Source organism: Alosa alosa, chromosome 10, assembly GCF_017589495.1.
Source record: "Alosa alosa isolate M-15738 ecotype Scorff River chromosome 10, AALO_Geno_1.1, whole genome shotgun sequence".
NCBI classification, from domain to species: domain Eukaryota; kingdom Metazoa; phylum Chordata; class Actinopteri; order Clupeiformes; family Clupeidae; genus Alosa; species Alosa alosa.
The window spans coordinates 13,804,841-13,828,971 of record NC_063198.1 but is presented as its reverse complement, the minus strand read 5'-3'; the positions used below and the strand labels follow the sequence as shown (position 1 = coordinate 13,828,971).

The 24,131-nt window shown below is 42.2% G+C and overlaps 1 protein-coding gene across 1 annotated transcript; it reads right to left on the bottom strand.

Moving 5' to 3' along the window:
- Nucleotides 1-70: 70 nt before the first annotated feature.
- On the bottom strand, nt 71-23,865 carry cacna1sa (calcium channel, voltage-dependent, L type, alpha 1S subunit, a). Its single transcript, XM_048253986.1, has 45 exons — nt 23,344-23,865; nt 21,696-21,801; nt 19,066-19,205; nt 18,665-18,807; nt 18,214-18,366; nt 17,531-17,736; nt 17,208-17,311; nt 16,794-16,939; nt 16,575-16,653; nt 16,275-16,435; nt 15,668-15,893; nt 14,145-14,352; nt 13,794-13,914; nt 13,486-13,600; nt 13,016-13,115; nt 12,815-12,884; nt 12,586-12,718; nt 12,222-12,351; nt 11,991-12,050; nt 11,622-11,728; nt 11,180-11,267; nt 10,795-10,902; nt 10,301-10,353; nt 10,067-10,213; nt 9,015-9,216; nt 8,596-8,754; nt 8,283-8,393; nt 8,109-8,192; nt 7,391-7,438; nt 7,223-7,249; nt 6,970-7,095; nt 6,679-6,744; nt 6,407-6,498; nt 6,125-6,284; nt 5,858-5,985; nt 5,516-5,612; nt 5,314-5,416; nt 4,721-4,822; nt 3,905-4,035; nt 3,422-3,547; nt 2,860-3,065; nt 2,506-2,585; nt 2,283-2,311; nt 2,097-2,183; nt 71-1,108 (listed from the first exon to the last, which is right to left on the bottom strand). The coding sequence occupies exons 1-45, from the start codon at nt 23,529-23,531 to the stop codon at nt 881-883; spliced, it is 5,484 nt and encodes a 1,827-aa protein (XP_048109943.1). The 5' UTR covers nt 23,532-23,865; the 3' UTR covers nt 71-880.
- Nucleotides 23,866-24,131: the final 266 nt, after the last annotated feature.

Here is a 24,131-nt window from a genome sequence, read left to right as displayed (position 1 = left end):
GAGGGTGAGGTGCTGATCATGTGTCATAAGTGTAATTGGTGACTGGTCAGCGTTATGAAATGATGGTGGGTTGGTTTTGGATAAATAGTTTATTTGATATTCTCTGAATTTAGTCACGACATAACTGCTGTGCAAAAAGGACACGATTCATACTAAATTAGTATGTACTCCTTCTAAAGTCAACAGTACACTTTGGCTGGAGTTCTTGACAAATATGGACAATTGCCCTGTTAAATATATTGCATCGTATCTGTCATGTTCTCAACAAAATGCAGATCAAACAAACATGAATTGAAATGAAAAACAAAAAACCAAAACATGACAGACAGTAATACAATACCTTGTTTTGTATTTGCCTGAGTGGGCAGCCATCACACTGTTTATTGTTAACATGCGGCCTTGCTTTACTTATGATCCCTTCAGAGAGTAGGTGGCTAAAAGCTGTTTTCACAGCAAATTTATTTCATATTCTTACTTTATGGCCAAACTGTACAGAATTCTTTTCTTTGTATCTTTCTGCTAAAAATGTGAAGAATAAAAGAAGGTACAGCACATACAGCATTTAAAGGGAACAGTATGCACCTCTGTCTCTCCTACCATAAAAATGCCTTGAGGTCTCATACTTATTCAATCATGAGATCAAGTACTTCTTTACCTCTGGCCACAGTTTAAAAACTGCACAACTCTGGAAACATCACTGAGACGCCCATTAAGGGATGTCCATCTAAAGAGGGTTAAGTCAACCAGTGCCAACCCCACATCTTCCTTCTGATGTTTCCCAGAAAGGGCCCATGACACCTCAAGTGTTCGCTTGTCATTTACAGGTGGATCAACCTCCGTTCAGACATGCAACGAAAATACACGACACAAGCCCATGGGTCTAGACAGGAGTGTCTGCCTGGAGTGAATTTCTAGCCCTTCTCTGAATGCTGATTGGACGAAGTTCCCGGCCTTCAGTCATATGACCCTGATAATCCTTCAGAAGGGTGGACGCAGCATGCTCCATGTCATCCAGGTCCATTTCTAGGGCTACAGCCATGTCTCGCTTGGTCACCGTCACAAACAGATGGTCCTCAGCCATGGCTTGCAAACCATTACTGACAAGGATCTGGACAGACACAAGAGTTTAATTACAGGCAATGCTGATGAGTGTATCTATGACAAATTAAAAGATCTCATATGAGGACAAAAATAAAATTCTTTATTACACTAAGTACACTGTAGCCAGCCAGGAACCTAGGAACCTAGGATCCTGTCTACCCTACCCCCCCCCCCCCCCAACACTCCCCCAGGACCGCCCTGTGGAACTGCACTGTGACTGCGCAGTCTAACGTGTTGCTGCTTCATATCAAGCCTGATATACTTGAAATGACGGCATATCAATGTAAATATACAGTACACACAAGCACAAGTTTAAACTTCATGTAAATGTTATCAATGTTATTTATCACTCTGCCACAATGCTGCTGCTACTACTACTCTGTCAGAAGGTTACGCTAGGACTATGTAAATATACAACACAACTACCTCTATTTTTTTGATATATGTTCTATATTTCTATATTTTGATATATGTTCTATATTTCAGTCTCGCACTTTAATGTCTGTATGTGGTATGTCTGTATATTCTTATTTTTTATTGTCTATGGCTGTGTCTATGTCTAAAGTATGTCTATGTCTGCATGGGAAAGTAAGAAACGAAATTTCAACTATTTGTATGACCAGTGCATGTAAAGAAATTGACAATAAAGCCGACTTGGCTTGACTTGACTATAATAGATTGACGATAATACTGGGCATTCGGTGAATCTTGATTCTTTGAATCAAGCATCTACAGTATATTGGTATATCTATCTATATATATATCTACAGTATTCTTCAGTGCTATGGCCACACTGATTGGCAAATGCACATTGTGTAACACTGTCTTCATCACATTGAATACAAAATTCCAAAAACTGAGAAACTGACAATGTGAGTTCACTCATTCACTCCCTCTTAATAATAAACCCTTCTGGCCTCTTTTTCATTTTGTGTAATCCCCTCCCCCATGTTCTCCATGTATTATATGTTCTATATGTACTATATCTTTCTCACCTCTTTAATCAGCTTATCAGTAGAGCCTGTGGGATTTTGATGGGAAGTTACTTGTGAATGGGTGGTCTCAGCTCTGCCCCAAGTGGCCTGGAAGAGCAAAGCGTTTAATAAATATTTTAAATAAAAGTATGAAGAAGGAGACAGGACAAACATCATGAGGTGAGATAAATATGATCATGGTCTTACATGAGAGCCTGTGTTCTGTTGGACACCACCTGCATGTGCAGCAACAGAACATGGTCTTTAAAGAACATTTTATAGTAATTCCATTTTTAACTAACAATATGTGTGTACTGAATCCTCTATTTTATATAAAAAAGCACATATGGCCTGTAACACGTACAAGTTTGCATCTATAATGACCCTATAATTTGCTAGTGACTCAAATAGATTCTTTTTTTTATCAAACCTGGTGAGATGTGTCGTCCACTCAGGCTGACATGCCAACTGACCGTTGAGAGAGCGACCGCCTCATTCTCAAAGTCAAACCTGCAGGAAAAGAGCATATTGTGTTGTAATGTGTACACATAAACATATTGACACACTGTTAGAACAAGAAGTAAGGGAAGTGTCATTATGAAGTTTGAGTCTAGCAGTGTTGGCTGTTATGGGAACAGCTGCTTGTAAGTCTGAGGGGTACAGACCAGTAAAACGTAATTCCATATGTCTCCGTTTGTGTATGTGTGTGTGTGTGTGTGACATTTACATCAACAGTACTTTCATCTGCCAAGACATGGACACGCTTCAGAGGGCATTGACTCACCTGTTATTGTTGTTGAAGTTGTCATTGTGTGCGTTGCTGTTGTTGGTGTTGGGGTGGTAATGGAGGAAGCCTACCGAGTGCTCTGCTTCCTCTGGCTTGCTATCTGTGATCTGCAGTGGCCTCATGCTGGTCGCCTGGGTGGTGTTGGGGTTGCCCTGCTCCAGGGCGAAGGGATCCACATGGTTCCCAAACAGCCCACCTGCCCTCTGAGCATTGGCACAGCAAGAGAGTCATCATAACCCCAATGAGGATGGTACACAATGGTTCTGATCTCATTTGTAAGGTGTTGGTATAAGTTGAATATTTGTATGGGTGCCTGCATGTGTGCGGGTGTGTGTGTGTTTTTGTGTGTGTGTGGGTGTGCGTATGAGCATGCGTGTGTTTGTGTGTGCGTGCGAGCGTGTGTGTGTTTGTGTGTGTGTGCGCGAATGTGTGTGTGTGTGTGTGTGTGTGTTTCTGTGTGAGTGTGTATGTTTGTGTGTGTGTGTTTATGTGTGTGTGTGTGTCTGTGTGTCCACACATTACCAGTCTCGTTGGTTACACTAGCTGTGTTTCCTCCTACCCTGTAGATGGCCTCCTCGGCCGCTTCATCCATGGCGCGGTCCATCTCGTCCTCATTCATCAGGTCCCCTGAGATGGTCCTCTGCAGCTCCGGAGCTGCCTCGTCCTCAATGCTCCTGAGACCAGCCTGAGAGAGGGGCAGGTGGGAGGGAAGGGGCCACAGAGGAGACAGACAGGGGAACGAAGGACAGGGTAAGGGGAGGAAGAGGCTGGGACGTGACATAAGTCTCCTAAAAAATAAACTTAAAGGAACACAATGCAGTTCTTTAACCTTATTGTTGATCATGTAGGATTGTGACCCTTTTAGTCAGTTTATGACTAACTGGGTACCATCTTAGCGCTAAATGGTGTCGAATATTGATGCCAAGGGGCGTATATCAATTCTTCAATTAATTCTATAATATGATATGATATACTGTAAAAATGATGTTAAAAATGGAGTGAGGCTGACAGGCCGAGAGGGTGCCTCTGGAGAGCTTCTCACCTGTATTTCAGCATTGTTCTTGTTCTTAGTGGGCCGATAGCCATAGTACTCCTCCTGTCTCTTCAGGAACCTGCGGAAGTGGTCCTGGATCAGGTAGGTGGCGTAGAATTTCCCTACAGTCACCTCATCATCTGTAATGGACAGGAGTTCGTACTTTAGAGCATGCAAGGGTCCCATGTACCTGACTTCTTAGAGGTTTCAATGTTGTGACCATGATTGTAATGTGTTTAAAGGAGAATTCCGGTGTGATATTGACCTAAAGTGTGTTGAAACATCAGATTCCAAAAATAATTCAGTGGAAATGCATGGATTCAGTTGCTTCCGTAGCAGCAACTGGAATCCATGCATTTTCACGGAATTATTTTTGGAATCTGATCCCTTATCATACCTGTTCGTTCATACTAGAGCCGCCGACTTATATCGTGACTAAATTCAAGATGGCGTCGAACGGTAAAATTCCTTAAGGTACTGTCTGTATAAATCGTCTTGTAAATAAACTACCAGTGCTTTTTCAAAGTTCTCTATGTCTAGTTTTAAATGTCAAGGCCCTCGGAAGCTACTTTGAGCCTCGTAAATGGTGTAAAACAGTGATTTATTTGCATGGCTAGGCCGATGCCTGAGGCACCACAACGAAACACTGTGTTGGTAGCATTGGCTAACTAGCGCCAGATTTCTGAGTGCAGGGGACAAGCCGAGGTGAGCTATGAGACATACATTCACACTCGTTATCATGTTTCAACACACTTTAGGTCAAAATCACACCGGAATTATCCTTTAAGATCAGCCTGTGTCAGAATGACTGTTTGGCCTACTAACCCCCAATAGGTGGAATGACCTGGTCCAGCAGCTTCATGCTGGTTCTCTTCCAGATCTTTTTGATGATGGCCCTCAGTTCTTCATTGGCCTGCTCAAAGTTACCTGTCAAACAACACTTTATCAATCACTTCATCAACATTTCATCACTTAATCTAGTAGTCCTGACAGCTTTAATTACTCATCATTACAAAAACAATTACAGGCGGGCTATAGGCCTACCAGGCGCGCAACTGATGCGTTCTATTCGTGGAGCATATGTTGCAACAATTAGCTTCCACTGAAATCAGTGGAACTGGCTACACCAGATTTTACAGGCCCAGCGTGCCCAGTGTGCGCCCGGTGTGGCCTGACGTGTCCTCACCAATCATGACCGCCGGTACTCAGTTGCCCTGTACTTATGCCGCCGTCAATTATGAATTGATATGATAAATATAAAAGTTAAAGAAGACAAACACCAGGCATGTGCGTATAATTCAACCAGGTGATCTAACCTCTAAACAACAGGCCAGATCGTTGACAGATCTGTGTAGGGGCAGCTTCTATTCAGGATATGCTGTCATGCCATTAACACAGAGAACTAGAGGCCCACTAACCTTCTGTCTTGATCTTGAGCCCAGTCCTGACCAGGGCGAAGAGTGTGGCGTTGAACGTAACTGTACCATCACTGTTCAGGGGCATGTTCATGGAGATCAGCCTCTATAATTGTAATGTGAACACATGAAGGTCAGTATAGCCAGTTGAGAACCAAGCCAGCTTTACATGCTTTGTGGATGAGTAGCCATACTTATTTCCCACCTTGCAAGCAACCAGATGAGGGCAGAACTTCCCAAAACCCAAAGGAGGCTGGATCCTACGTAGGAGTGTTACCACATCCAAATGCTTAATGCGCCCACTGTTAGACAAAAGAAATGACAAAACAAACAAAATTGTGATAAATTAGCTTATTACAGAACGTTTCTTTAATCATGATCAAGGTTTCCATTTGTCATGGTCTACTAGAAGAGGAATGTTCATACACATCTGAAGTGAAACCTTTACTCGCAGCTTTGAAGTATTGAATCTAAAAGAAATCTCCACAAACTCTGGCCCAAAGATGCTTAAAAAAAGTATGTTTAACAAGAGGTTGATTGTACTCACGTGGCCTCAGGATCATACTCTGCCCAGATCTTCTTAAACTCATCCAGGTGATGTGGCCCAAGTATAGACCAATCACGTGTCAGGTAGTCAAAGTTATCCATAATCACAGCCACAAATAAGTTGATAATCTATTGCAAAAAAACAAACATGTGTTCATTGCCCTTTGATCACCCATACCACCAGTGTGTGTGTGTGTGTGTCGTGTGTGTCGCGAGAGAGAGAGAAAGTGAGTGAGTGTGTGCGTGTGTGAATGCGTGTCTTTCTCACCAAGAAAGCACAGAGCATGTAGAAGCTCATGAAGTAGAGGATGGCGATGCCAGAGCCACAGGTGTACTCCTCCCCAGGCAGGTAGTCGGACTTGGGGTCGCAGCGCTGGCCGTACATGCACCCCAACATCACTTCCTGCCAGCCCTCCCCAGTCGCACACCTACACACCATCCACAGCACAGATATAGACTTGTGTGGTCAAACATGACACTTCACATGTCATCTATTCAGTAGGCCCATACACCTACAGTACATTACTGTAATTCCCAGTGCTATGCTTACCTGAAGAGTACCAACACTGCCATAGGAAATGTCTGGAAGTTGTTGTTGCGATTGATCTGTGTTCCGTCTATCAACGCTATTTTACCAAACACCTAGAAAAAGACAAAAAAGACAGTGACAACATTTAAATAAAAGTACAGAAAAGGCAAATGGGTCAACATCTGCTATGTGTTGCTTGATTGTGTGAATCCATATAGCACTGTTAAAACATAGTCTTTTTGATGGATTTTCATTGCTGTAACAATGCTGCCGGTCTGTTACAGAGGTCTCACCTGCATCCCAATGACGGCATAGATGAAGAAGAGCATGACGATCAGAAGAGCGACATAAGGCAAAGCCTAGAAACAAACAGAAGATCAGTGGAGTGGTAAAGCAAGACAGAAACCAGCTTTTATTCTATATTCAGCCAATTATTTAGAATAAACAACTAGACTTATTCTATTACACAATCTATTTCTGCTAAATATTTACAAGGAATTTAAGAAGTAATTGTTATCATAAGGAATTCACAAACTGCCCTGAGATTTACACTAGTCTATTTTTCAACCAGGGTACTCTCATACCTGGAAAGATTTGATGAAGGTCCACAAGAGGTTTCTGATGCCCTCAAAGCGATTCAGCAGTTTGACCAGACGCATGACACGGAACAGACGGAAGAATGTGATGGACACACTGGCATTTTCTGATTCCTGTGAGAAAACAGTTCCATCATCCAAGCCAATCTCAGAAATATTTATCAGAAAAAATGTCATTAACAAGAACATGTTCAGTGGTCTTGTGAATTATTTGCAGCTAAGTTAGTGAAAGAACACTTACTGCTATGGCTTGCATTGGATTCACCTCCTGAAAGAACAAAGGGCATTTTACAAAACTTTCTGTTGCCTGCATGATGACTCAAAAATGATCCTCCCTGATGCATGCACCTAACACACACTGAGCTGAAGACATGGGAGAAACACTCATGAAACAAGTCATCATAGTTACCTCACAACCGTGGAGACAGTACAGTCCTCCCTGTGAAGCCAAGGCTGTCTGTGATTGCAGAAGGGAGAAAGGGGAAGTAAACATCTAGAACTTTCTGAATCTGCCTTCACAAGTTTGAATGTTGACGCATGGTGCCAAAACATCCAGGTGCTCAGCCAAGAGAGTGTGCAGCAAGTGTACAAAGCAAAAGGCTGAATTTGAAACGGTGACATGGTGAAGGTGCAGCACTGCCGCAGGCTAACAGTGAAGTGGCTGGTGTGTCGTGTGGGCATGACAGCAGTCTGCGGTGCACCAGCGGAGGAGCGGTGGAGCTGTGCGGCACGAGCCGTGTTGACCGGAAGGAAAAGACAGACGCTATAGGACATATAGGACTTACTGACCATCTCAACAAAGCTAGAGCTGGACTGTAGGCTGGACTGGAGTGAACAGACATATGGTGACGCAGTGGGCAAGACATCTTACACTCAACTATTAATTTTTTATGTATCTACTGTAGTGCTGTAGCTTGCTTGAAGATACGAAATAAAGATAAGATGGGAACTTTCATCTCCTGACTGAAGTTTATAGATGAAGTTGATTACTGTTCACAAAAAATATTGGCCATATATTTATATAATTTATACTAATCATTAAAAAACAGTAGCTGTGTTTAGCCGAACCCAGTATAAACAGAAGGGCAGTATAAATAGAAGTCAAACAAAAATGTAAAAATACTTACATCAATCTCACTGAGGGTGACATCAACGACACTGCCAATGACAATGACAAAGTCAAAGACATTCCAGGGATCCCCAAAGTAGCCCTGTGGAAAGACAGTGCAAAAGTAAATGTCAGGTATGGCTACTCCACTGATTCCCTCAACACAAAGAAAGAGGAATGATGAGTATGTCACCTTAGCTTTGAAGGCCATTAGTTTTAAGATCATCTCCACTGTGAAGAGCACGGTGAAGATCACATTAAGCATGTCTGAGAGATCCGTGACATGCTGAGACTGGTTGCAGTGCTGCAGAATAGATATTTTAAAGAGGAACAGACCACATATATTCGGGTTACATTTCATCATCATAAAACACTTTGATCGTATGGTTTGCTATTGCAATCCCACAGCAAAAGACACACTGAAAATGTTGATCCTCAAGTGATCCCCTAATGTTTACCACCAGTGAGAACCACCACTAGCACCATAGTCTGCACTATAGTCTTACCTGCATCCCCAGACACATGGTGTTGAGCATGATGAGCAGGAACATGAGGTACTCAAAGTAGCATGACGTGACGATGTACCAGACCTTGTACTGGTACGGGTTCTTGGGAATGTAGCAACGGAGTGGCCGGGCTTTCAGTGCATACTGAACACACTGGCGCTATAAAACACAAATTCAAACAGTTACAAAATACTGTACAGAATAATCTATGTAGACTAAATATGATACATATTTATGATATGTATTTATGATATTATATGTAGTTAACAGTAAAATGTTTTGTAAAGGCATTGACACTGACTGGACCCAGACTGAACCGATGTTTTTCAGCCAAACTAAATTCGGTTTGACTGAACCATAGAAAAAGAGGTAAGAACTTTCTATTCAATTTCATTTATGACATTGCCATTATGAAGCACCTGATTCTTGTCCAGCTCACAGTTCTTGTATTCCTGTTCTCCTTGCTCCTGGAAGGTCACGATGACAAAACCCACAAAGATGTTCATCATGAAGAATGCAATGAGGATGAGGTAGATGATGAAGAAAATGGAGACTGGTATACGGTTGTTGTAGAGTGGACCCGTGTCCTCCTTGTTTGAATCTATGGCTTTGTATAAGAGTCTAAAGATGTGGTGTGTGTGTGTGTGTGTGTGTGTGTGTGTGTGTGTGTGTGTGTGTGTGTGTGTGTGTGTGTGTGTGTGTGTGTGTATGAGAGAGAGAGCGAGAGAGAGAATGAAAGAGAGAGGGCAAGTGAAAGACAGACAAAAGAGAGACATGGGTAAACCTTTGATATGAACAAATATTTGAAAATACTAGTAACATTAATAATTCAACATTATGGAAACTTTCGGTAACACTTTATAATAACTACATACAACTAAGCGTTTATTAAGCATTTGTAAGCTATTACTAAATGCTTTGTTCCTCATTTGTAAAACATTGTTCCTCCAGTAATTCTTATCAGTAAAGCGTTTGTACACACAGTTATAAATGGTTTGTTCATAGTGAATAAGCCTATATCTAAAATATGTAAACTTTAAAACATTAGATGAGCTCACAAAATATCATTAACTAACCACTTGTAACTCCTGAGTTAATCATGAATTACAGTATTAGGAAGTGGTTTATAAAACATGTATCCACACCCTAATAATCATTAGTGCAAGTGTATGTAACAACTGTTAAATACAGGAAAAATGACTATTGTATAATTTATTAAGTATTAAAAAATGATTTATAAACATATTTAAGATATAGGGTTATTTACTATAAACAAACCATTTATAACTGTGTGTACAAATGCTTTACTGATGAGAATTAATGTAACAACAATGCTTTACAAATAAGGAACAACGCATTTAGTGATTTAGCATTTATTAAGCATTTAGTTTACAAATGCTGAATAAATACTTAATTGTGTGTAGCTATCATAAAATGTAAAACTTTCTACTAAATAGCTAGTGCAACTTACTCTGGCCAACCCTCAAATGTAGAGACAGTGAAGAGAGCTAACATGCCATTCAGCACATTATCAAAATTCAGGTCACTGTTCATCCATTCTCGCCTGCTGACCACCATTTCATGAAGAGCGTTCTCCTGGTGCATGATGTAGTTCCCTCTGAAGATGACAGACCAGCATGAGAGATCACAGTAGGAGACAAGAGAGGACGATGAAGGTTTGCTGTTCTCCAATCGCACCACCTACCTGCAGTCTTGCTCAGTCATCATAGCAGGGTCTGTGCAGTAAAAGAACTTCCCCTTTTGGATTGATAATACAAAAAGACAATGATGAGGTCCGTTAATGTTTAGTATATAGCATGATTGATAATACAAAAAGACAATGATGAGGTCAGTTAATGTTTAGTATATAGCATGATTGATAATACAAAAAGACAATGATGAGGTCAGTTAATGTTTAGTATATAGAATGTTTGGTAACACTTTACTTGAAAGTATCGACATAAGAGTGACATGACACTGTCATGAACAAATGACACTGTCATGACACATGAATCCTGTCATAAACATTTATGACTTGTTTATGACGCGTTCATGACAGTGTCATGTCACTCTTATGTCGATACTGTCAAGTAAAGTGTAACCGAATGTTTAAAGAAAATACATAAATGTAGGTCATATTATAGTACAATTCCAGTAGAGATGGCAATCAACAATCAATGATCATTGATTGATACTCACCTTGAAAAGCTGAACTCCTATGCAGGAGAACATGAAATCCAGAAGCATAGTGACCAAGACAATGTTGCCAATGCTCTTAATGGCCACAAAAACACACTGGATGACATGCTAAAGGATATACAAGAGACAGGAATGAATAAGATTTAGATTTGCACCACCAAACCAACACACAAATATAAATAATAATAAAATACAGCACTTTGTGTTTTAATAGGACAGCAGCATCTGAACCACTAGGGGGGTGTCACGGGCAGGTTGAAGCAGAGCTCTATATAGTGGAGCTCATGAGTCACATGATAGCCTCTGAACCAATCATAGTTGAAACGGAATTGGCCAAACTATCTGTCCAGAACTATCTACAAGTTCTGGATTGAGTGTAGGCTACCTTGAGTCCCTTGGCTCTGTTGATGGCCCTCAGCGGCCTGAGCACCCTCAGTACCCTGAGGATCTTCACCACAGAGATGGCGCTGGATCTGAACAGAGCACAAACACAGAGGTCAGACAGAGACAGTGTCAGCAGGTCCGCAGCAGGGTTGTGCACAATTCTGCTTCCTGTTTGCTACCTCAATTGAAATGCAAGTGCAATTCAAGAATTGAATTGGAATTTAAGAGCCAGTTTCAATTCAATTCTGGAATTTTGCACAAGCCTGTCACAGGGATCCTGTGGTAGGTCACAGGGCTAGGAAGCTATAAAAAAGCTTTAATCAGGGATAGCTTCCATAAACAAAGTAAACAGACTTCACAATTCTTTTTATCTGCCACTATAACTATATACAAATGCTACAAATGGTCTGATATGTAAAACATCATGTATTCTCTTTACTTACTCCATTCCCATGGAGAGAAGAGAGACTCCAACAACCAGTAGATCCAGGATATTGAAGGAGTTTCGGCAGAAGGAGCCTTTGTGGAGGAAGGCACCATACGTGGTCATCTGACATAAACACAACATTATTCTACATATGGAGCAGATACAGTCCAGGTTCAGAACAGCAAATAGTATATTTTTACCCAACACATGAACAGAGGCAGGCTATTTTACATGTTACTTAGGCTTCTGGGTATAGAAGTCTGACAGCATGACAACTTTATCAGCTAAGGTGTCTATCACCATTTGCTAGTATGGCAATTTAATTGATAAAGCACTTCAACATATTCTTGGACTATGTAAAAAGTAAAGTGGGTGAGTGTTTTACCTTGAGGACAATTTCAGCTGTGAATACAGAGGTAAAGACAATGTCTGCATAAGCCAAGACCTAGAGCAGATGTAACAGGAACAACATGGTGAATATAATGAGTGAGCCATCAAGCTGAAATATGGGGACTAATTCCCTTTATGTGCATGCATCTCATATTATAACAGGATTATGCTGTAGCTTTTAATAAGTGCCAGTAACTACAGATTCAGGTCACTCGGGACTAGTCACCTGGTTTCTGAAGGACATTGGGTCGATGGGGTCCTCAGCCGCCAGAGAGATGCTGCTGAGGAGGATGAAGAGGAGGATGATGTTGGTGAAGGTGGTGGCGTTGATGATTCTGTGGCACAGCTTACGGAACCTGCAGAGGGAAGAAAGTTTGCGCTTGAGTGAGTCGAGTGAATTAACTCAAAAACACTAGACAAGTGGAATCTTGATATGCAGTTTAGAGTATTTACACAGAAGATTACATGTATGATGTTTAGAAAATATAAACCTAATATTTAAAGTGAATTTGTATCATGCATTCATGTTTGTAACAACTGATATTATATTTTCAGTTAACTAACAATTGTGAGTGTATAAATTCACTTACTTATTTTCTGGACCAAATATGAAGAAGGCATAGGCTTCTGGCATAGGCACTGCCTCCTCCTTTAGCTGGAGGTCAGCCATTGGCCGAGGGCGAGGACTCTCAGGAATCTCAGGCTCCTCCTCCTCATCATCACCTAGGTAACAGAGTTTATTATATGGAACTCAAGCTTCACTGTAGTGCTATAAGAGGTTATTATACATTATACTAGGTAAGGGGAAATATGACTTACCCGGGAAATCGGCTGGAGGGAAGGGATCCTTAATTTCATTCACATGAGACTCAAACTCATCAACCTTTAGCTGTTCAAAATGACAGTGTTACTGAGATGTTGAAAATGGCATTATGGACACACAATCTTGTAAAATTAATTCTATATGTAAATAATCTATTTATTATAACACCTTTAGTTTATTATGGGACAAGTTTTTACCTTGGCAGTGGTAGGGATCCCTTCAGTCTTGGCCCTCTGGTCAGCCAGTTTCTTTGCCAGCAGGGCCTTCTCCTCCTCGCTCTTATCTGGGATAAGGGCCCTACATCACAACAAATGATACTGCGCATCAAAACACTGTGGTGTAGAGGTGGTTATACAAAAATCACAAAAAAAACAGGCATCTGCTAAAAAAGGCCTGAACAACCCATGGGAGACTAATTCCCTCTAATACAGCTCTGCCTTCTGGATGTTGTGAAGGGCTACACTGAAATTTCAAAGCGGGAAGTTCCCAGTTCAGGTGTGAGGTAACCCCCCACCCCCCACCCCACCCCACCCCACCCCCTCCCTCTTGACTTGAGAATTCTCCCACTTCCCAGTTGCTCATGAACGCACCATTCTAATGCACCCCAACTGCAACTGGTCAATAAAGACTGTGACAGACAGGCGCCATCACAAAGTCCCCAACTGACCTCAACATCTTCTTGCGCTTCTTCTCCTCAGCCCTCTCCTTCTGGGCTGAGGTCAGACTCTCTGCCTCGGCCAGGTTATCCACAGCAATGGCCAGGAAGACATTCAGAAGAATGACTGTGCTCCTTTGGTCAGGGAAATGATTATTTCATTTGTGATAGATACATAAACAACATTATGAGACAGATCACTTTTTAAGGTAGCCTGCTCACTGTTCCCGAGTTCTCTATTAGTGCCTAGTCTTGTGAAACGGCATGGTTACACTATGTGGTAATAATCAGGCATGGCCTAGATGAGGAATGAAGGATACAGTTCCCACAGACGAAGAGAATGATGAAGTAGATGCTGACAAGAATGCCTGGCATGGACGGTCCACCGTGGGCCATGATACCGTCATACATCACCGTGTTCCAGTCCTCGCCTGTCAGGATCTGCACCAACAGCAAGAACGATTTCACACGGACACTGACAAAGTAACCAAACTGTGACTTTGGTCCCCAAAGGGATTGGATTAGAGGTTTCTTCTCATAGTTCTTGAAGATTCAAGTTCTATATCAAATTAAGTTCTTTCAAAATCCTATGCGAATCCTATGTTAGGCATTGGATTCCCATAGGACTTTAAAAGAACCTTATTAGTGAGAGTGTTAGTGAGAAGTCATACCTGGAATACTGTAATGAGGGCCTGGGGAAAGTTATCAAAGTTGCTCCTGCGAATCCTGTGGTCAGGGAAGTTGAACTTGCCCCCAAACACCTGCATCCCCAACAGGGAGAAGATGACGATGAATAGGAAGAGGAGCAGGAGCAGAGAGGCGATGGAGGCGATGGAGTTCAGCAAGGACGCCACCAGGTTACTCAGACCAGTCCAGTACCTGATGCGAGAATTACAGTAACATCACATCACACGTGCCGATCACATCGACCCTTAGTTCAATTCAATTCAGTTTATTCTTTGTCCTAAACGAGCAGTTTGTCTGCAGCAGGAACACATCACATGAAAACGTACGTAACACAGACCACACAACAGTTAAGAATTAACACAAAATAAAAACAGTACATAGACAGTACAAAGGGAAATAAAGGAAATAAAATGACATACACAGTATCATCCCTAGATCTACTTGACTTTTAGGTGGGTTTAGGTTTTACGGCTGTTTCAACTGATATTTTGTTGCCAAAGTCGTGTGAGTATGACCCACAACAGGCATACATAAAAAAATCAATAACCAGCAGAGAGAAAATAGGTCATCTCAGCTGAAGCCTAATACAGAGTCCAGTGTCCAGTTCTGTATCAACACAGGATGTGATATCATTGTCATGCAGTCTAGTAAAGAATGGTCTAGGACGCTAACAATCACGAAAAGTAAATTTCTAAACCCATGAGTGAAAAAGAAGAGAGCAGCGGAGAAATCAAAGAACACACCAGGGTTCCCACTCGAAGTCAAATGTAAAATTCCATGACTTTTCCCTGACTTTCCCTGACAAAAAATGACCTACTATATAATGAATGGTACAATATACCGACCAAAGATTTCAGAGCAGCCACAGAGCGTTCAAGAATCTTTTCCTTTTTTAGAGTGAGATATGAATAAATGGGCATTGAAAAAACAAAGTTGGGCTAACCACAACTACTCAAACAAGCAGTAAAGCTAAGTATAAGTATATAAGTATATATACTCTTTTGATCCCGTGAGGGAAATCTGGTCTCTGAATTTATCCCAATCAGTGAATTAGTGAACCACACTCAGCACACAGTGAACACACAGTGAGGTGAAGCACACACTAATCCCGGCGCAGTGAGCTGCCTGCAACAACAGTGGCGCTCGGGGAGCAGTGAGGGGTTAGGTGCCTTGCTCAAGGGCACTTCAGCCATGCCTACTGGTCGGGTTTCTAACCGGCAACCCTCCGGTTACAAGTCCGAAGCGCTAACCAGTAGGCCACGGCTGCCCCTACACAGCTAATAACCAGATATACACCAATTCTGCGGGGAAATATTTGTGTTAATGTATTTTGGCAAGTAAATTTTAAACTGCTACAATAAAATTCCATGACTTTGCCTCAAGAATGATTCAATTCCCTGACTTTCTATGTCTGGAATAGACTTTCTAAAATTCCATGATATTCCAGAAATTCCATGACCCGTGGGAACCCTGACACACTCACTCCCCCGTGTCACTTCCCTCTTACTTGGTGATCTTGAGGAGCCTGAGGAGCCTGATGCAGCGCAGCACGGAGACGCCTGTGAGGGACATGATATCCATCCGCACCAGGATCAGCTCCAGGATGCCCACGGACACCACGAAGCAGTCAAAGCGGTTAAAGAGGGACATGAAGTATGAAGGCAGGCCCAGGGCGTACATCTTCAGGAACATCTCCACCGCAAAGAGGGACAACAGCACCTTGTTTACATTCTCTGTCAGGAAAAAAAAGGAGATATGACAATATATACAGAAAAATATGCGAGAGGTCAGTTATTCTATTGCTCTTTCAGATTCAGAATCTCTCTTACAATGTGTGTGTGTGTGTGTGTGTGTGTGTGTGTGTGTGTGTGTGTGTGTGTGTGTGTGTGTGTGTGTGTGTGTGTCTGTGTGTCTGTGTGTGTGCTGGCACTTGGATGCATTTTTGGAAATCATGATTTAAACCTCTATATTCAGGAAAGCACTACATAAGTCTATCTGAGCACAACTCTCATACAACAGCTGTGTGAATGTTAACACAATATAGTTTATAGGTTTGAGTTTGACTGGATATAGGTTTGAGTTTGACTGGTTGATTTTTTCTCCGTTCTCTATACCTTGTAGATCGGTGAGGGACTCAGACTGCTGGTGATGCTCTGTTGAGATGGCCAGAGTATTGAAGAACACCACCAGGATGACCAACCAGTAGAAGAGCCGGGACTTGACAAAGGTGCGACACTTCCTCCGGAACACACGGTTATACTGCTTAGCTCGCTTCCTATATGAAAAACAAGAGAGCTCAACTCTTACAGTCTAAACTATACCTTAAATCTTAATTGTGATAAAGTGAGAGATCCATGGCTGTTCCCATTGCTTTGAATGGAATATAGCAGAAGTGTGATTTTGAATGCACTCACAAATAATATAGAAAGCGTTGGATTCCTTCCATACCATACAGACTTTCAGTATCTGACCCTTCCACAAGAGGTAGCAGTCCTACACACAGAAGCACAGAGGTACACATTTCCATTGGCACATTGCATTTCACTTCACTAGGGGTGGAATGTTTTGTATATTTGGTGGTGTGAGTGGTATGTTTGCAGGTGGGAAATTAGGCACAGTTCCAGGTGTGTCACCTTTGCCCTCCTGGTCGTTGTCCATGATCTCAGCCTGGGTGATCCATTCCATGTAGCCCTTCAGGTCCTCGTCCAGCTGCTGGCGTTCTCGTAACATCTGGTACTCACCACTCCTGGAGCTCTTCTCACGCTCCTTAGTAAACTCACTGGAGGGAGAGAGAGAGAGAGAGAGAGAGAGAGAGAGAGAGAGAGAGAGAGAGAGAGAGAGAGAGAGAGAGAGATGAGACAGAGAGACCACATACAATGTCAGAGTCTGTCCTGACCCACACTTCAGAAAAAAATGATGAGACCCTCATTTACATATTGTGTACTCCACAACTCCATTCTTATTCAACTTCTGTGAATATGTTACCAATACAAGTTTCCTTATGCGATTTGCGTTGCATGAGAGAGAGGCAGAAAGAGAGACAATACCCGCACAGGACTCCCAGAACCAGGTTGAGGATGAAGAAGGAGCCAAGCAGAATGAGGGTGACAAAATATATCCAAGGCCACTCAACACCAATGGCATCATTCACCTGTATATGTACACAAACACACACACACACACACACACACACACACACACACACACACACACACACACAAATAGCCATACATTTACACACACATGTACACAGATTTACACATAGACCATGATCAAATGCAAAATAAAACATTATCACTGTGAAACAACTGGATGTTAACAGTACACAGAATTTATAATATCTATTAATACAAGTGAGAGAAACGCTAACCCAGTAGAGCACATCGGTCCAGCCCTGTGTGGTGATGCACTGGTACACGGTCAGCATGGAGAAGCCCAGGTTGTCGAAGTGGGTGATGCCGTTATTGGGGCCAGGCCAGTCCGCCAGGCACTCTGTGCCATTCACGGAGCAGCGGCGGCCATTTCCCGCCTGAGCGCAGGGAGAGGCATTCTCATTCTCCATGGTCGCAATGATACCTGTGCAGAACACGAGAAAGCACAGGGTCAACTCTGTCACACCATACTCAGTAACACTAGACTCAATCAAACCATTCACAGACACTCTATCGTCGGTCCCACTATACTTAACACTAGACTCTGTCCCACCATATGAAGGAACACTATACTCAGTCAAGCCATACTAAGGAACACTTTCCTCTATCCCACCACACTCAACACTACACTCAGTCCCACGATACTCAGTCTCACTATACTCAGTACCACCATACTCAGTAACACTAGACGCAGCTAAATCATGCTCACACACTCATCAGCACACAGGCTTAATGATTCATTATTATTTCTCTCACATTGTGAATTGTTATCTTTGAGACTTCAAGTTTCCTTTAAGTTGCCTTTGTGCCTATTTAAGTTCAAGACCAGCAGTGTTGCGGCTACACAATATGAATTGAAAGTTGTATACAATTAAGTAGCTGGTTTGTTTACTATACTTACGTGTTCCAGTATAGTAGCATGTTTTGTGCATTTTGCACTTGAAGAGGTCAAGTCCAGCGATGGCATATATGGTGACCATGAAGAAAACCAGGAGGGAGATGTGGAACATCGGTAACATGGACTTAAGGATGGAGCTCATCACCACCTGTAGGCCTGGAGGGAAAGGACAAACTTGTGTAAAACAATCTTATCAAAGATCTGAGCAAACATCTGTTTTGAAGAAACTTGTCCTTCTCTGTGCAATCCTAAAAAACTATAAAAAGAAAGGTAAGTGAGGAGATAGAGCGTTTGAGACACACCCAAACAAATATCATTTCATTTGTCTGTAGCTTTGCTCCAGATTTCAATATTTCATATTTCAAGCTTAGCTGAAATCTATAGACACATGTACAGTAATCTTCCCTCAGATAGTCCCAGACTTAAAACCTGAAAGCAAAATAGCAGTCCTTACTGGGCACCCCAGAGACAAGGCGAAGCGGCCTGAGCACCCTGAACGCTCTCAGGGCCTTCATGTCAAAGCCTCCCCCCTTCTGCTCCACGGGCGCCTCCACCCCACTGATGTTGTTGATGAAGTCCACAACAATGGTGAACAGTCTGAGATAACAGCAAGAAAACAGACACAGTAAGAAAAACATGCAGGACAATTAAGAATATATTTTGGGCAGGGTCATAGCAACACACCAGATATATTTATATTTGCTGCAAATATTAATATTGATTGTAATATCCAGTATATCACATGCAACATAAAGTGTGAGTACATATGAATATATTAGTAGTATTGAATAATTTATTTTGTGTAACACGATTCAGAGATGGCAATAATCTGAAACTGACATAATGTGTTATTACCCCATGGTGACAATGACGAAATCCAGTATGTTCCAACAGTTCCGTAAATAAGCGTCTGCATGGAATAGCAACCCATACGCAACAATCTTTAGGAAACATTCCATGGTGAAAATGATCAGGAAGATGTACTCCAAACTTTCCTGTAAGGTGTAAGGCAAAAGAATAGTTGATGATACCACAGGGAGAATGGTATGTCATGCTGGGATACATTTGTGTCAATAATCATTTTATAGTTATCTCTTTAGCTCTGTCTGAAATGGGGACCATAGATTATCCTACTTTCGTCATCCATTCAGCACATACCAAGCAGTTTTCACTGGATCATATCTAGTTTCAAGGGACTAATAGGGCCTAGTTTGCTATTTATTCACACCAGGCATTAATCAAATCACTTTCCATGGCAAAGTTACAAAAAATACATGGGCCCTTGTTATTCTCAAGGCCCCACTGAAAATGTGTTTGACTGGATTCCCAGATCCTATGACAGGCCAGGAATGTTGGGAATGGCTGGGATGGGGAGGGCAGACATGGGAGTCACAGGGAGCCAGGGCAACTTGGAATGGTGGCTTGATCACTCACCATGCCATATTCTCTTTCATTGTGTCTCCCCCCTTCTCACGCAGAGAGGCGGGCAAGAGTTGTTTCGCTGACGAGAGCGCCTCTTGCCCAGAAGTCTTTGTACTATTCTGGGTCACATTACCGTGTTATAAAGATATACGGGTGGAGGAACAAGGGACAACTATGGAGCAGTGGAAAGTAGGAGTCACATCAGTGAAAGAGGGTGATCAACAAATGTGAAAAAGTCTTACACACACACACACACAAACACACACACACACACACACAAACACACACACACACACACTACTCCACCGAAACATACACAGAAACACAGAAATGTATGCACACACACATATTAGAACATATAGCACACACACACACACACACACACACACACACACACACACACACACACACACACACACACACACTCACAAACATAGACACAGACATATATACTGTGCAGCAATTGCACAACACAGGCAAACACATGTTGGCCATTAATATCATCATTACGCACCACAACAGAAGTGCCCCCACGTTCTCTCACACTCATTCACTATGCACGCTCGCATTTACAGTAGCCGACACACTCCATAAGTATTCCCAGCCATGCAGAACTAACCCTCCTCACACACACATATTGATTACGGTAGAGGCCGTTGTGGCGTCATCCCATACTCTCTCAGTGTGCAGTGGGCATTCAGTCTGGCTCTAAATAGAAAGCCATTGGGATGCATAGGCCAGTGGAGGACTGCAATGGGCACCTGCTCCAATCAATCACCAGGGTCAAGGTCATAATGGATGGGCCTTCGCATGCCACCAACACCCGTGTGTGCACACACACACACATGCACAGGCATAGGCACACACACACAGGCACACACACACATGCGCACACGCATACAGTACACACACACGCACACGCACACGCACACACACCACAAAGGGGGATTTTTTTATAAGCCCCTTGGCAACACTCGGAGTGTTAACAAAGTCTCTCTGCCATGTCATTTGTCAAGATGTGGGTCAGTAGCCAGAGCATGATGATACTATCATCTCAGGCACTCTCTGAGCAGCGCTGGGATGCCCGACGCACCCCTATACGGATAGGGATATTTTAGCAAGGTCTAATAACAAAAGAGCTTCAGCTCCGTGAAAGTTTTTCAGGGCTTAAGTGAGGGAGGCTTGCCTTACAGAGGGTTGCTTTAGATGTGTAAATCAAGGTCTGCTCATGTGTACAGACAAACAGACTTTTTGGATCGAAAGTTTAAAACAAATTTATGTTCATTTAACTGTTGACACAACTGTTGACTGATTTCTTCTAAAGCATTTGGAGGCCATGCTTTTAGGGTACTGAGTTGTTCAGACAACATACTCTACCCATACAAATACTCAGTCTAGTAGTGACCGTTTAGCTAAAACTACTGCTTACTTTCATTTAAAAAGTCTACCGTGGCTATTCAGGTACCGTACCACCCAATAATTAGGACCAAATTGTCACACTCTATACTGTAAAAGTGTGAAGACATAATCTAAATACAAACTATAAATTGCAGGGCCGCTTGTGAAAATATCATCGTCTCCAATGTCTTTCTGTGTGTAGCTCTGAGTGATTTGATCTAGCTGGGCTCGTGCAGGGCGTGTTGACTCAGTGATGAATCACCATTTCAATACTTCCACAGTGAGCTTTGATCCCCCCCCCCCCTCTGCTGTCCCTCTTCATCCAAGCGTCCAATCTGTCTTTCCCAACCTGATCGTCAGTGGCCCTCGGTAGGAGGCTTACGTGGGGTCGGATTGATCGTATGTCAGAATATCCAGCAGTGTGGTTAGCTTTCAGCAACAGTTGATTTATCGTAAAAGATTAGATTGTTTTATAATAATAGATCAGTTACATGTCCATTTGTCAGTTACATGTCGAGTTTTCTCATGTTGATCTTGTATTTACCGTATTTTGGAACTTCATGTTATTCCTCAAAACTTTATCCAGTATTTGAGTGAGCATTGGGTTTGGGTCACGTCTGAGTGCCCTGCTAAGCCAGGTGCAAAGGTCAGGCTTCTGAACTCACTAGGTTACTGTTGGTGTTGTTGGTGTCCTCCTCAGGCATGGGCATGAACACTGCCAATGCCACACAGTTGGCAAAGATGGTCAGCAGGATGATGATCTCAAAGGGTCTGAGGAGTATGGTTAGGGCAAAAAGGAAGGAAGGAAGGAACTGTGTACAGAAAACAACTTTTTCAGCACTTGGGAAGAATGTCTTTTTTTACATACAGTCACCTATGTCACAAGATCCTGCTTCATTTTTGTGATAGTTATAGGTATGAATGTTAAAATGTAGGTGTTTAGCTGAGTGAATAAATACATTGGTATTTGTTTATTTTCTTATAACTTATAGTTAGGCCATACAATTTGTACTGATTTAGACTGGTATCCTTTGGTATCTCAAAAGATCAGGTTATTCTTAATCAACTTGACACAGCTTTTGAATGAACTTTCCATTAAAGAGGGAGTTAGTAACAAAAATGAAAATATTTCTGAATGGTGTAGAATGGTGTCAAATATTTTCTAAAATGGTGCTCTGACTCTGAAGGCTTGATGAATAAACTGGGTGTAACTGTGTACTTAACACTCTTTATTAAACTTTCTTTTCTCTGTTATCTTCTCTATGTATTTCTACATGTACAGGCGCTCTAAAATAGTTAGAAATACAAAACTTTTATGACCTGTAAGTATCAATATGGACAGTAGACTAAGGAATAGTTGCCAACTACTTTCTTTTAAACATAATCATATTTCTTTAAGTTTGCAAGTATTTCATTTTTCTCCACAAGAATAAATGGTATCTTTAAATATTGCCTTCCACTCAAACTTTTGACTGTCACTAAATCATACAATAAAACCTGTAAGGTCAAAACTGGATCCCTTTAACTGGGATGTGACCTCTTTGTCTAAGCATGTTTGGTTAACTGAAATGATTTTATGAGCTCCTAAGTTCAATGTCTTTTGTGTGTGTGTGTGTGTGTGTGTGTGTGTGTGTGTGTGTGTGTGTGTGTGTGTGTGTTTGTGTGTGCGTCCACCTAGAGAGCTGTGTGAGAGACAGCATTCTATCAGCTTAGCGTATCTGTTTTTAGGCTCTGACTTCTACAGACAGCTGCCTACCCTCAGAATACATGGACTACAACCAACTCACCTACATTTTTGCCTAAAGAAAGTCTAAAATTCAGTTACAAACTCATACCTTCATTAACTCTTTACCGTTAGATGTCTGCATAAGTCAGCGCAAGACCCTATCACACACTGCAAATAATGTTTTTTTTAATGCTCTCTATTATGGTCTAATTCACTGGTTTACTGATTTCATTCATTAAGTTCATTATGCTAACCCCTTACTGTTAAAAGTTATAAATTAACATAAGACACAATCATATATACTGTAAAAAATAATGTGCTATGACTCTTGATAAGAGTCTGAGTTACTGAGCCTTAATAAACCCTTTATCAGTTTATTTTTCTAACAGCAAATTTAAACAAGTATTCATTACTTAACTTGTTATCACATTTCTACCAACCCATTAATGGTCTGTGATAAATGACTGACTGAGTGACTGAATGAGTGACTGACTGTGCTGCCAGTGTCAGATTGACTCTGCTGGCCACAGCTCATCTCAGGTCACTCTTAAGGCTAAGCAGATGATATAGTGTCAGTGTAAGGATACTTCCACTCCACGATCTGGATGCAGGCCTTGCGGAAGGGATTCTTCAGCGTGAGGAAGAAAAGGGAGCGCACAGGTCGGGGGTTGCCGCCCGTGGCCTGCATCTTCTTCAGCTTCTCCCGCTGCTTCCTCTTCAGTGTCTCCTCATCCATGATGAAGGACTTCATGTTGGGGTCATTGCCGCCCTCCATGTTGGCCAGAGTCTTGGAGGCTTCACTTCAACTCACCGTCTGTGGTCACCTGTAATCCGGGTCTGGTTTATGAAAGATCTCCTTCTCCTCCCTGAAAGGGCCACAGGTCCCTGGTAGGTTGTGTCTTTCTTGTATCACCAAAAGAAGAATGCCCACCACCTCACCAAAAACAATCCCTCCAACCCTTTCTTCTTAAAGTTGATCTCCTACTCTTTCCGACTCTCTCTCTCTTTCCGCCTCTCTCTCTCTCTCGGTCCTCCAACGGTTCCCCAGTGTGTTGTCGTTGTCCTCACCTCGACTCCTTCACCAGACTGACTGACCAGTCCTCAGACTGACTGAGTGAGGGGACTGCTCTTGACTGTGGGGTTACTGGTTGGGAGAACAGTTGCTCAGCATGGAGAATAAATATAGACAATAAGTGTCAACTGGCTGGGGGTGGTGGTGGTGGGAAGGGGGCTTGGATTTTTTTTGTGGGGGGAACTACATGAAAGGCTCGCTGTAAATAGGTTGAGGGTTAGTTGAATGTGTGTGTGTGTCTTTGTGGTGGTGGTGGTGGGTTTAAAACTGTCATGTCAAACCAATGGTGTTCCTTCATAGGCT